This window comes from Cynoglossus semilaevis, chromosome 13 (genome assembly GCF_000523025.1).
Source record: "Cynoglossus semilaevis isolate Cse_v1.0 chromosome 13, Cse_v1.0, whole genome shotgun sequence".
Classification (NCBI taxonomy): Eukaryota; Metazoa; Chordata; class Actinopteri; order Pleuronectiformes; family Cynoglossidae; genus Cynoglossus; species Cynoglossus semilaevis.
In genome coordinates this window covers 4,289,180-4,302,162 of record NC_024319.1, presented here as the reverse complement: position 1 = coordinate 4,302,162, position 12,983 = coordinate 4,289,180, and the positions used below count along the sequence as shown (strand labels likewise).

The following is a 12,983-nucleotide window of genomic DNA, read 5'->3' as shown; positions in this document are numbered from 1 at the left end:
ATATTTCCCCATGTTTATCATCCTGTTATTCATAGAGATCAACAGTTGTTGACTTACCTTGTGTTACAGCACAGCATGTTGAAATCATCAACGCAGTGAAAAGGAATAATTTCTCCATCTAAAATTTGAAAAAGTCTGTTTCATTTATACATTTAGTGAAAACCAAAAAGTAAAAAAACACAATTAAAGCCATTCAATGAGATTTGAAAAAAAAAACATACTTACCATATAGTTAATATCTTCTGCTCCAACAATGAGTATTGAGTGTTTGTGTGGAACAACCTTTATATACAGTTTACGCTCCTCCCTGAGCAGCTCTTTCAACAACGGGCTGCTTCAACCACATAGCAGAATGGAATGTTTTTATATGTATATCCTCCGATCACCCAGCAGGCTGTTTACCCCAGAGGCACCATGGTGTCTGAACTGTTAATAATATTCATACTCACAAATCTACTTGTTTCATGCCCCTTTTTTGTATTTTGCATATAGCTAGAATATGAATTGTTTGTTATTGCACTACTTTCTTTTTTCCTTAGAATTTCCCCGGTGTGGGATCAATCAAGTTGTTATCAGATTGACCCTTAAATTTGTATCCGTGTTAAACCCTAAAACAATAAAGGTCATTAAATTTCATTAATCTTTTACTGCTTTATTGTTTTCTGCCAAAACCAGCAGTCATTCTGTAAATTCAAGGTCACAACCAGGACTGTTCACTAGTCCATCACATACAGAGACCAACAAACACCCACACTTACAGTCATACTGATGGTGAATTACAAGCGAACAACTAATACAGTCCTGCATGTTGAGGACTGTGGCAGGAAACCTGAATACCTGAAACAAAAAAAACCTAGAAACACATTAAAAACATACAAACTCCATAGAGAGAGACAGTAGTGATGAATGGATCTGATCATTTTATATATTTTTAAAAACTGCCGAAAGAGATTGAAAGAGAACGAGAACATATTCAAACTCCATACAGAAACCAACTCCAGTTACCATAAAAGAGCTAGCTGTTGCCCTCTAGCGGTGAAACATCGCAATTTCACAAAGACTTTTTCTTTCAAGCTTAGAATTACACCTCAATGTAAAACATGCTGCTGTGAGCACAGACACCAGAGCTAAGGTTAGCTTCATCAGGCCTGGTACAGACACCAGAGCTAAGGTTAGCTTCATCAGGCCTGGTACAGACACCAGAACTAATGTTAGCTTCAACAGTCCTGGTACAGACACCAGAGCTAAGGTTAGCTTCATCAGGCCTGGTACAGACACCAGAGCTAAGGTTAGCTTCATCAGTCCTGGTACAGACACCAGAGCTAAGGTTAGCTTCATCAGGCCTGGTACAGACACCAGAGCTAATGTTAGTCTGGGTACAGACAGCAGAGATAACAGTAGCTACTCCTGGTAAAAAAATGTGGGTTTGTATTTATCTTTGAATTCTTATTATATAGTCATATAGTGGCCTAATAAAATGCACAGATAAAGAAAGAAAAACAAAAATATGTTACATAAAGTTTTAGTGTTAGCTATCCTTCTTCATATTTTGATCATATTTACTGGATTTATTTTTTTAATCACAACCTGTTACATATCATCTGGTGCATCATCCACTAAAACCTGCCCAGTGATTTCATACTGAAGGGACCTCCAGTTGATCACGTTGCCTGGGGTGAAATGTCTGTGGTTCGCATAGCGTTGGACTTCAGTGGGAGTCAGGACATGGTCCCACATGTGGACATCAGAAATCATACCAATGAAAGACTTAGCGGCATTAAAACCTCCACCGCAGGAGTCTTGTTCTTGACCCAGAATGGTGATGGGTTTACCACTGATGGGCCCAGTTTTAATAAATCTCTTGATAGACTACATGAAGGTTTAGATACAAACAAGGTCTAAAAATGATTTATTTAATAGTTGTTAAATGAACTGTGAGCTACTTATAATCTGTGACAAATTACCAAAAATAAAGTCTTTTCCATAGCTAACATTGATTGACTTAGCTACACCAGTCCTGGGACATAAACCAGAGCTAACGTTCAGTCACATTTCTTTCAATTTTTTATTAATTTTAAATATACAAAATTATTTTCAACAAACACCAGTGGCACATGAAAGGACAAAAATATAACCAGCCTTTGAGTGTTCTGACATTTATTTGTTGGCATTAATTCAGGTTGTGAATGAAGTTACAATAAGTGGTGGACATCCATCACTGTTTGACAACCTGTTACATATCATCTGGTGCATCATCAACTAACACCAGCCCAGTGATTACAAAATCAAGGGACCTCCAGCTGAACACATTTCCTGCGGTGACGTGTTTGTGATTCATGTAGCTCTTGATCTCAGTGGGAGGCAGGACATGGTCCCACATGTGGACATCAGAAATCATACCAACGAAAGACTGAGCGGCATCAAAACCTCCACCGTAAGAATCTTGTTCTTGACCCAGAACGGTGATAGGTTTACCATTGATGGGTGCTCCTGACACAATGAATTTCTTCACACTTGGTTTACCATCTAACCACACCTGAGACAACCCCTTGTTAGACTCCCAGGTGACACACAGAGAGTGCCAAGTGTTGACTTGGAACGGCATCGACAGGAAGTCTGCAGCTGGCTCCAGGGTATGGATTCTGATGGCCTTAGGGTCGAACTTGTAGAGCACGATGGCGTTACTTCCTGAGGGAATCGCCATGGACAAGAGACTATAGGTTCTTGACAGATCAGTGAAGAATCTGGACAAAGGAGCACAACGTCAGCTGAGGACACACTTGAGGAAATATAAGTACAAACCCAGCTTTTCTGAGGTCACCACCTGAGACAGACGGTGTAGGAGCTGAACACAGATTTTGTAGTCAGGAGTTTAACATGGTCCTTGTTGTTCTCCTTGGGGAAAACAAACACTTTTCCAGACAAGTCTGCACAAAAGAGACAACAGTTCAACAACAAATATAATGACAATCATCTGGAAAATCACCTCAGTCTGGGTAGTCATTTTTATTTGGCTAATGATTCAAATTTTTAGTATTTAGTCACTGGGTAGCTTTGGATTAGTACAATAAGTCACCATTTAATCATGATTAGTTGATAACAGGAGGCATTGCAAAAAATATTTTGAGAACCAATGTGTTGTAATATATAAAATAAGGTCAGGAGTTTTTGATTACCCGCGGCTCAGTACTGCTTCTGTTACCACTTTGAACAGTGGTATATAACGTCTTACTCAATCGTCAATCCTTGTTTTGTTGTATGTTTTTGCTGGAATTGTTGCACAAAACCCTCATCACTACTAAATGACAAAATCCTGAATCTTGTACATTTCTTATGTATGTATAAAAAATGTTGACTTACCTTGAGGAACTGCAAAACATGCTGAAACCATCACAGCCAAAAAAACGATTTTCTCCATCTAAGATTAAAAAAAAAAAAAGTGAATTTCAGTGTTTTAAACAGCATGGTCCAAGTATTAGGAGATGATAATGCCAACATTCATTTCAAGGATATTTGAGAACCAGTTTCCCTACCTTTGATGCTGGAGCCTTTCTGTGAAGGTAAACGTTGGTCAATCAGCTGCTCTGTGGTGAAGCAGAGAGAAAAAAGGAACTTATATCTCCCGAACTTTTTGCTGTGGTTTCCCAATAGAGGACTATGGACCTGGTTTATCCTGATTCTGGAGGTAAACACTGTGACTTTTATATGTTTGTGGGTACACTGCGGAGATTAGAGCCCAGCTGCAGCAGGGAGAGCACGGGATTGGCGACGCAGGTGCAGCCCATCACGCAGTTGGGCCCAATTCGAGTCATCGAGCCTCTCCCTATATTAGTAGAAGCCGGGACCGAGGAGCGGTCAATGTTCAATATTACGAGTCTGCAACTATTATAAGTATATATATATAAGTATATGTAAATAATAATAAGAAGAATGTACCTTCTTTTTCGTACACATTAGGCACATTAAGTGAAACAAAACAGTCGGCGACAATATCGGTGAGATGGGCGCGGATGAATAGGGACGGAGATTTGTGGAAAGGGGTAGTGACCTAAGTTGGACACAGGAGGGCACTGCTGTTGTCGTTCACCCCCCAGAGTCAGGCGGTTGTCACTATTTTTGTTCTGGATGGTCACCGTATTGTTGTTTTGACGCTGTTCCGTGCAGAAGTGCGGATGTTGTTTTGCAGAGAGAGATTGTGTGTTTATACGGGTTATAAGGCGCACCGTCGATTTTTGAGAAAATTAAAGGATTTATATAATAAAAGTGTTATATAATAACTTCACCCAGATTGGTTTCATTTTACCATGGAGCCGTATATGACTGAAACTAATTTTGAATGTTTCATTTTTAACATTTTGGTTGATGACTGAATCAATAAATACACATTTTTGAGAATTTAAACAATTTTATTTTTTAAATTTGTCAGTACATGTCCTGCAGATCACACAGAGACGTGTTGTCACCCAGTGTTTCCTGTATAGATATCTGGAAAGGTGCAGTTAAATGTGTTTTCTTTTTTTAAAGACCTGATTAAAAAATACAGCAACCTTTTGCAAAAATCACCAAACAAATGATTAGTTTTGATCGTTTAAATTGGTTTACAAATGTTTTGATCATCAAGAAACATGTTGTCTGACGACCTGTTACATATCATCTGGTGCATCATCCACTAAAACCTGCCCAGTGATTTCATACTGAAGGGACCTCCAGTTGAACACATTTCCTGGGGTGACGTGTTTGTGGTTCATGTAGCTCTTGATCTCAGTGGGAGTCAGGACTTGGTCCCACATGTGGACATCAGAAATCATACCAACGAAAGACTGAGCTGTATCAAAACGTCCACCGTAGGAGTCTTGTTCTTGACCCAGAATGCTGATAGGTTTACCACTGATGGGTTGATTTGTGACAAACTTCTTAACATATGGTTTGCCATTCAGCCATATTTGAGCCACGCCTGACCCATGTCCCCAGGTACTACAGAGACTGTGCCATGTGTTCTGTGGAAATGGCACTGCGTGGAAGGTTGGACCGGAGCCAGAATTGACATGGAATACATGATTTGCTGGCTCCCCATAGATCAAAAAGGCATTTTCTACCGTTGGAGTAGACATAGAGAAGAGACTGTAATCCCTGTTGAGATCTGTAAGAAATCTGAACAGAAAACACCTTATGAGAAACTGAGAGAAATAAATATTGTTTTAAAATGTTTAGAGTTTTCATGAGCACCACCTCAGGCACACTGTCACGTTGTAGAATGTAGATCTGGTTGTGAGGAGTTTAACATGGTCAGTGTTAGTCTCCTTGGGGAAAACAAACACCTTTCCTGAGAGATCTGCGTAGAAGAGGAGATACCATAACAAATATATTCCCCCATGTTTATCATCCTGTTATTCATAGAGATCAACAGTTGTTGACTTACCTTGTGTTACAGCACAGCATGTTGAAATCATCAACGCAGTGAAAAGGAATAATTTCTCCATCTAAAATTTGAAAAAGTCTGTTTCATTTATACATTTAGTGATCACCAAAAAGTAACAAAAAACACAATTAAAGCCATTCAATGAGATTTGAAAAAAAAAACATACTTACCATATAGTTAATATCTTCTGTTCCAACAATGAGTGTATTGAGTGTTTGTGTGGAACAACCTTTATATACAGTTTACGCTCCTCCCTCCCTTCTAACTTTAACAAAAGAAAGTAAAAAAACAAGGTAATATTTAACAATTTACAACATGTCCACCTATCTATGTAATAGTTGTCCTTAATGACCATCCAGTCTGAGTCATTTATAATGTACAATAAACTCTCACAATTGTAAAAAAATTAAAAAAACAAAACAAAAACCAAAGGTTGTGGAGGAGTGGAGGTTAGGAGAGCTAGCTTGGTCGTAAACTGTCTCTTACAGACTCTGGAGGATGGATCTAGATACAAACTCCATGGAAAAAGACGGTAGTGATGAATGGATCTGATTATTTTATATTTAAAAAGAAAAAAATGCCAAAAGAGATTGAAAGAGAACCAGAACATACACACAAACTCATACAAACTCCACACAGAAACCACCTCGTTACCATTAAGTAGCTAGCTGTTGCCCTCTAGTGGTGGAACATCACAATTTCAAACAATATTTTGTATTTTGATGAGCTTGATGTTGGCAAGCTGTGGTTTCCTAATAAAGGACTATGGACCTGTTTTATCCCTGACTCTGGAGGTAGCCGGGACCAAGGAGTGGACAGCGTGGGTACGCTGCGGAGGTTAGCAGGTGCAGCCCCTCACGCAGTTGAGCCCAATTCGAGTAATCGAGCCTCTCCCTATATTAGTAGAAGCCGGGACCAAGGAGTGGACAGAGAAGTGCGTGCTGACTCAGCAACTTGAACCCACGTGTTACTACGGGTTGCACAAGGATTTTTACATTTAAATGATGCTCCATATATTTACATACAACGTTTAAATGATGCTCCATATATTTACATACGGGTCAGTTTGATACTTCTAGCATCTTTTACTGACCTCTTGCCTCGTCTCCTTAATCATCGATTGCACTGAACTCTACCATCTCTGCAGTTAAACCGAATTTGAAGCAGAAACTTAATGCCAAGTTTAATCCTGATGTTGACGTTAGATGTGGTATTTAGTTAAAAGATCTGCCTGTCAGGCTGGCTTTGGAGTGGGAACGAAAATGTTTTCAACGCCCTTGAAAGCATCCAACGCTCTCCAGGAGTGGGTCACATGCAGAGGACACATTTTTTTGTCTATTTGTCTGTTTGTACAATGGCCACTAAAGCTGGTTCTTCTTCTCTTAACACGTGTTGAATCTAGATGTAAAAGTGATTCTGGGACAGTGCAGTATACATTACCCAGGTTGCTTCTGACCTTGTTCAACTACAGTTGATATCATCGAACGCCTCGTATTCTGAGAGGACAAACATTAACAGCATATATGAAATATATTTACTTAATAACCAAAGACCATTGTCTCAGTTCTCCTCATCAGGGAGTGTCGTCGCAGGTATTTTTTTCATGTTTCATGTTGTCTTGGTGAAACACAACGTTATCGGTGTTTGTTTTAGCAGCACTTAAATCCAGATTTAGAAAATATCTTTAATAGTTCAAAAACAGCCATGAAATCAATCACAACCACATGAGAGGCATGGCAGAGGAGCAGGCATCACATGTTGCATAAGAAGGCATTTCCGTGACTCCTATGTACATTTACACACTTTATACACAGTAAAAATATAGCCATTGAAGCGTATCTGACAACCAGCACTGTCGGCTAACAAAGCCACGTGAAACATTCATGTAGAAAAAGAAGACAATTAACAATCGAAAATCATTGTAATATACATACACAAACTAACAGATAGTGTATATGCAAATGTAGGTGTGTGACTATATACAGTACATATATACAAATACAGTATATATGTATAAATATATCACACCCATATATACACTTGTTTTATATATGTATGTATATATATATACTTAAATAGATATATAGACATATATATACAAACATATATATGCACCCATGTATAGCTATAAAATGTATGTAAGTGAATATATATATTTATATATACACATACATACAGAAGTGTATACATACATATATACGCACTCGCATACATACTCCTGTGTTTGTGTAACCTAAACAGTACAAATACAACACATCCTTCTGTCAGTTTACACAAATTAATTGTTTTACACATCCATATATCATATCAATAAATATAAATCATGGCGACCGACGTGGTTCATATTGCATCACTTCATTGGACTGTAGTGTCTTGGCTGATTACACTGCAGCTTGGCAGTGAACAACAGTTTTCCTATGTGTTTACAATAGTGTGTATCTGCAAACCACTGGTCTGCACAGGAGCTGAAATAAAAATGCAGGTGGTACAAAATAGGACGCTGCCTTTTTATAACAGGTATCTGAAAAGGGGAGTGTTTTTTCTTTCTTTCTTTCTTTGGCAGTGGTTTAACTCCCAAACCAACACTAGGAACAATATAAAAATGTCTTCTTTTTTTTTCAATGAAAATTCAGTCTTTTACATTTTCAGCAAATCAGAAGAAACTTCTTTCAAGTACATTCTCCTACTGCTGTAGTCTCCCAGCACATACAGAAGGACAGTTATGCCGAGGGATACGACAAGTGCAGTAAATTTAAACCTTCTTAATCACAGGAATGTGGAGTAAACTGGTGAAATGTCTCAGTATAGTTCTCTGATAAAGTTAAATACATTTTATGGACACTAAAGATAGATATAGCTCATCGGACACGAAACCTTCAGCATAAAAACATCCAGTTCAATAACAGATACTTCAAACTCAGGAACTCCATCCCAGTGTTAATACCGTTGAAAACACATGACTTCAGGAGTGTCGGGTTTTATTTTTAGGGGTCAAACGCACTGGACTGTGAGCATTTACTGACTCTTCATTGGCTCTTTGGTGACACAGCTGGCTTATAATAGAGAAGGCAGCCCTAAAATCCTCATTTGTGATTGATTTAGATCCTTTAATACACTTAGTCGTTATCTAGATTTCTTCATATTCCCATAAGACAAAAAATAAACATCTTCAAACACCATGATGTCTAATATCTCCATGCTACAGTGTACTTGGTAGACTCACTCTCCTGCATCAGAAACATCTAGGATACAGGATAAAAAAAGGTACAGTCCAGCACTGCACAGGGATTGGTTAGTGCCCTGCACAAAATTTTGTGAAATCACGGCTCAAAGGTTAGTTGATTGGGCCAAGATAAATAAGAATCAGTTATTATTCAAAAAGGTGACTGGCAGGAACCGGTTTATGAAGAATCCATTATCGGCAGAAACGACTTGTCCAAATATTTGAACTCATGCTTGACTCAACAACCGACTTGAATACTCAAAAGGAAATTAGTCCATTGTGCTAGCGTTTGTCGTAAATTCTGAAATCCATTTCTAAATGGGACAAATCACTGGTTGGTCCAAACATACAAATGGCAGTTTGATGGATTCCGGGTGTTGATGTAAGGCAGGTTTCACCGGGTGATTAGAAAAGAAAAGGACAGTCATGTGTCATGTTCATGGTACAAACAAACAAGTAAAGACGTGCACACACCCACCCACACACATACAACAGACTGTAGGTTCAAGGTGTCTCTACTACCTTGTGCCACATTATCATTTCCTTAACGCAGACAATTATTTTATTGTGCATTATTTTCTTAATGTTATGAAAATAGGTTTTTTAAAAATAAGTATTAATATACAAATAATAATTGTTGTTATTTAAACATGTCATTTTTAGGGCTAAAATCTATGCTGACAGTTTTCCTACAATTAAAGTGTCATTTTTAGGGCTAAAAACTATGCTGACAGTTTTCCTACGATTAAAATAGATTTAAAAAAAAAAAACCTCAATACATCACTGTGCCTACAACATCACAGTATTTCGCAACTTAACGTATCTTCGCCCCTGTATTGTGATACACATTTTTTTTATTATTTATATTTTGGAATGTGGATTTAGCTCAACTAACCATGATTTACTGAGATTAATCAACAGCTCCTCTGTGGAGAAACCAGATTTAAAAATTGTATTAGCTGTTAATACACAATAAAATAATTCTTTGTTTTATTATTATTCATTAGGTGCAGCTGTTATAATAATGCATTAACAGCTGTGGCCTCTCATTAACCCACGCCTGCCTCTAACAACTAACAACATCCTTGACAACGGAGCTGTTGACGCTCTCGTTACATGCCTTTCTCTCTACTCAGTCGCACATCGGACGGGGGTGAGAAGAGGGGGTGGTGGTTCAGGCTGGTCTGCCATATCAGTAAGACACACTCCACGTCATAAAACACTAGAGTACATTCAGCAGCAGCAGCAAGATCTCCGTGGACCTTCGCAGCACCGTGACTTCCAGCAGAAGGACAGATCGCTCATCGCTGTGAGTTGAAAAGACGGTCGGCGTCTTCCAGAGTCTGACCGTAAAAGAAGAAGACTGTACAAACTACGGTCGGTGAGAGAAACGTGTCAATGATTGCAACAAGTCAACAACAGCAGCAGCAGGATCCCATTGACCCATGTGACCGCCGATCACCCAGAGTTCCCACTGATGACGAGGGTGCAGAGGGGAAATTTGTGGTGCGATGTGGTGGAAGCAACACTAGAGCCACAGAAATGTCAAAGCATATCTCACTGTGCACGGCCATGGGGATGTGTTGATCCATACAGTACGACAAACTGCTTCCTGTGCTCTGGAGTGCCCGCTGTGCCCCCTCACGTCTATTCATGCTGTGAAAAGTGGGCACAGGGAATCCATGGAGAAAGTGTAGAAGGGCGTAAGTGACAAGATGTGACCCCACAGTGAAGAGAAGGGCCGAGTGAGCACCAACCACAGCTGTTTTCATCTGAAATGCTTTACCCACTGCGGCTCCAGTAACTGCTGCCCCCTCTGGACACTGTGGGTTTGGGTGAGAAACCAGCGGGTGTGGAGAGTGAGGCGTCGTTGGTGACATCTTTCCTTCTCTTTGTTCTTACTTGCCTCCACCTCAGCTGGAACAGGAACACGTCGTCCTCAGATCACACTGGCCTCTACTGTGGAAGACAAAAATCCAGGGAAATGATTAATGTGATTGGACAAGGAGATGAGTGTTAACTAGGTTGATTTTCTATCATCCGTGTGCACTTTGTCAGGAAAAAAAACCCTGTTAAAACGACTTGTTTATTTACATTGTATCTAACCAGCCAATCACATTACACATTTTCTTATCTTCACTCCAATTTTCTCTCTAGCACCCCCTACTTTGAAAATCAATGTTGTAGGAGAACTGCTAAAACTGCAGATCCAGATCAGATCAAAAGGACAATGACCAGACTGGAGGAAGATCAGAAAAACCAGTCTGCATGATTGACGAGAATAACAATATAAAATAATGATAATGAAGGTGACAATGAAAACTAGGTCCAACCAGGTTCTACCCAGATGTATCTAATAAAATGGCAAGTTTGTCCCCCCCTCACCTCCCAACAGTTTTATTCCCTGTCGTTGTCTTTATACTTACAAAGCAGATGTTTGTCTCTGGGACGATGTCTGAGAGAGAAACGACGTCTTCATTACCCGAAAGAGTTCCAGAATTATTTGCAGCCTCTTCAGCTTCAAAACTGCCCAAGAGAAAAAACCCCAATATGTATAAAAAAAACTGTCTCATATGAAAAAGAGAGAGTGTGTCCTCTCGTCCTCTGTACCTGTGATCAGCAGCCTGATCCTGCTCTGTGTTTGCTGCGTTGTGCACTTCCACACCAACAGAACTGCAACGAAGAGTCAGAGCTCAGAATATAAACTCTGAGTGAGAAGGCGGGACGAAAACAACCGTAGAGGTCTTTGGACTTACCGCAGCGGAGGGGAAATGGAAGCAACTCCTGTGCTGCCTAATGACGGGGTAGAAAAGTCAGCAGGATTGTCTTCTAGTGGAGGGGTCCTTGGCACCAGGTCCGGTCTGCCCTGTTGTACCCCTAAAAACAAGGAGGATGGAAAAACATCAGAGAGCTCATTCCTTTACATTTAGCAGACGCTTTTATCCAAGTGTTTCATCACGGCTCCTACCGCTGTCACCCTCCGACTCTGTGCTTTTGAAATGGCTGTGGTACACCAGTCTGGAGTCCCCTGCCATCTGTGCCGTTGTGTGGGAGAGAGGAGTGGGGGCTCCGAAGGTGGGAGCCCTCCTGAGACCTCCCTGACCTCCTCCCCCTACCCCTACCCCTCCTCCTCCTCCTCCTCCACCTCCTCCTCCTCGACTCTTCTTAGACGGTGATGGTTTCACTGAAGAAAAAGTGGAAATAACGAAAACACCTTAGCTCCCCTGTCATACGTCAGGATGAGAATCCGGGAGGAGTCGAAGTGAACGCACTCACAGGGGATTTTCTTGAACACCGTGTTACACATGAACTGCTGGAAGCGCTCTGCGTAAAAACCAGGTCTGTGAACTGAAACCGTGTCCTGAGAAGGTGAGAGATTCAACAAAACATGACAAACGTGATGACGTAGAATTCACATGGAGTCATAAACGTGTGAGCGGTAACCTGTAACGCCTTCAAGGTCACACACAAAAAAATGTAACTTTACACCTGTGTAAAAATCACTGACCACGTTTACATATTATTTCACATTTCCCCCATTGTATGCTCTACACAAGGGGTCCCAAACCCCCGGCTCTTGGACCAGTATTGGTCCATGGGTCACATGGTACCAGGCTGTAGAGAAAGAATTAATTTACTGACTCAGGATAGGAAACCAGTGGTACCAGAGGTATGAAAAGACAACATGGTACCAGGTACCAGCTGTAGCTAAGACTCCCCTATATTTCACTGAAGCATTTATTACTACTGCAAATATTTGTAGATGACAAGACTTGTGTTCTTATGCAAAGGCCAGGATGTCAAACCAGTTAAGTGACTTGGAGGCAAGTCTAGAATTTCAGGATGTGTTCCCGGTTCAGTCATCCCAGCAAAAAGGAAAAAAAAACCTGGTACAGAATGAGTCCGTTAAATATATATAATAAAATGTGTGTCCTCCTGAAGTGGACAATGAGAAAGCTGAGAGGACAAGAAGAAGTAGGACAAACTGTAAACTGTGTTTGTGAGTGAGTGACTTTGAAGGTGAAGGTGACACCAGTGTGTGCGTTTCTGGTACTTCAAAAGCCGGGGGAGGGGGGGGGCACTTTGTCCTTGAAGGGTCATTTTGCAGGTGTCCAGTGATTGAGAGGATAGTTTGAGATTCAAGATTGGGATTGGAGTAAGGACTGGAATTAGGATCAGACTAAGGAGACTAGGTTGGGGGTCTACAACCTCTTAAGCCTCTTGGGATTGGAGTAAGGACTGAAATTAGGATCAGACTAAGGGGGGCTAGGTTGGGGGTCTACAACCTCTTAAGCCTCTTTGGAATGGCTCCCTTAAAATCTGCGTGACAGCGCAACAACA

The 12,983-nt window shown here is 40.4% G+C and overlaps 4 protein-coding genes across 4 annotated transcripts in view; all 4 read right to left on the bottom strand.

Moving 5' to 3' along the window:
- Positions 1–392, bottom strand: part of LOC103388193 (serum amyloid P-component-like) — a gene marked incomplete at its 3' end in the record, with an annotated part of 1,112 nt that extends 720 nt beyond the window's left edge. The window contains exons 1-2 of the mRNA XM_025061496.1: positions 226–392; positions 58–118 (exon numbers count right to left, since the gene is read on the bottom strand). Of these exons, the coding sequence (XP_024917264.1) occupies positions 58–118; positions 226–228 (64 nt within the window). The remainder of the gene's footprint in view (positions 1–57; positions 119–225) is intronic.
- A 1,748-nt stretch (positions 393–2,140) lies between these two features.
- On the bottom strand, positions 2,141–3,693 carry LOC103388164 (jeltraxin-like). The gene is made up of 4 exons (XM_008323050.2): positions 3,534–3,693; positions 3,361–3,418; positions 2,825–2,927; positions 2,141–2,744 (listed from the first exon to the last, which is right to left on the bottom strand). Exons 2-4 carry the CDS (start codon positions 3,416–3,418, stop codon positions 2,234–2,236), a joined length of 672 nt encoding a protein of 223 aa, XP_008321272.1. The 5' UTR covers positions 3,534–3,693; the 3' UTR covers positions 2,141–2,233.
- A 692-nt stretch (positions 3,694–4,385) lies between these two features.
- On the bottom strand, positions 4,386–6,152 carry LOC103388165 (serum amyloid P-component-like). Its single transcript, XM_008323052.3, has 4 exons — positions 5,590–6,152; positions 5,420–5,480; positions 5,230–5,332; positions 4,386–5,151 (listed from the first exon to the last, which is right to left on the bottom strand). The coding sequence occupies exons 1-4, from the start codon at positions 5,590–5,592 to the stop codon at positions 4,644–4,646; spliced, it is 675 nt and encodes a 224-aa protein (XP_008321274.1). The 5' UTR covers positions 5,593–6,152; the 3' UTR covers positions 4,386–4,643.
- A 3,191-nt stretch (positions 6,153–9,343) lies between these two features.
- Positions 9,344–12,983, bottom strand: part of LOC103388166 (phosphatidylinositol 4-phosphate 5-kinase type-1 alpha-like) — an 11,578-nt gene continuing 7,938 nt past the window's right edge. The window contains 6 exon segments of the mRNA XM_008323053.3: positions 9,344–10,601; positions 11,069–11,168; positions 11,253–11,315; positions 11,399–11,519; positions 11,611–11,826; positions 11,919–12,003. Of these exon segments, the coding sequence (XP_008321275.1) occupies positions 10,599–10,601; positions 11,069–11,168; positions 11,253–11,315; positions 11,399–11,519; positions 11,611–11,826; positions 11,919–12,003 (588 nt within the window). The 3' untranslated portion in view covers positions 9,344–10,598.

Coding starts and splice junctions, on each gene's coding strand:
- LOC103388165 (XM_008323052.3), bottom strand. Junction 5,333..5,419: donor ATGCTGTGCTGTAACACAAG/GTAAGTCAACAA, acceptor TCTTCTACGCAG/ATCTCTCAGGAAAGGTGTTT. Junction 5,152..5,229: donor AACGTGACAGTGTGCCTGAG/GTGGTGCTCATG, acceptor TTTTCTGTTCAG/ATTTCTTACAGATCTCAACA.
- LOC103388164 (XM_008323050.2), bottom strand. CDS start 3,418: ATGGAGAAAATCGTTTTTTTGGCTGTGATGGTTTCAGCATGTTTTGCA. Junction 2,928..3,360: donor ATGTTTTGCAGTTCCTCAAG/GTAAGTCAACAT, acceptor TCTTTTGTGCAG/ACTTGTCTGGAAAAGTGTTT. Junction 2,745..2,824: donor TCCTACACCGTCTGTCTCAG/GTGGTGACCTCA, acceptor TCCTTTGTCCAG/ATTCTTCACTGATCTGTCAA.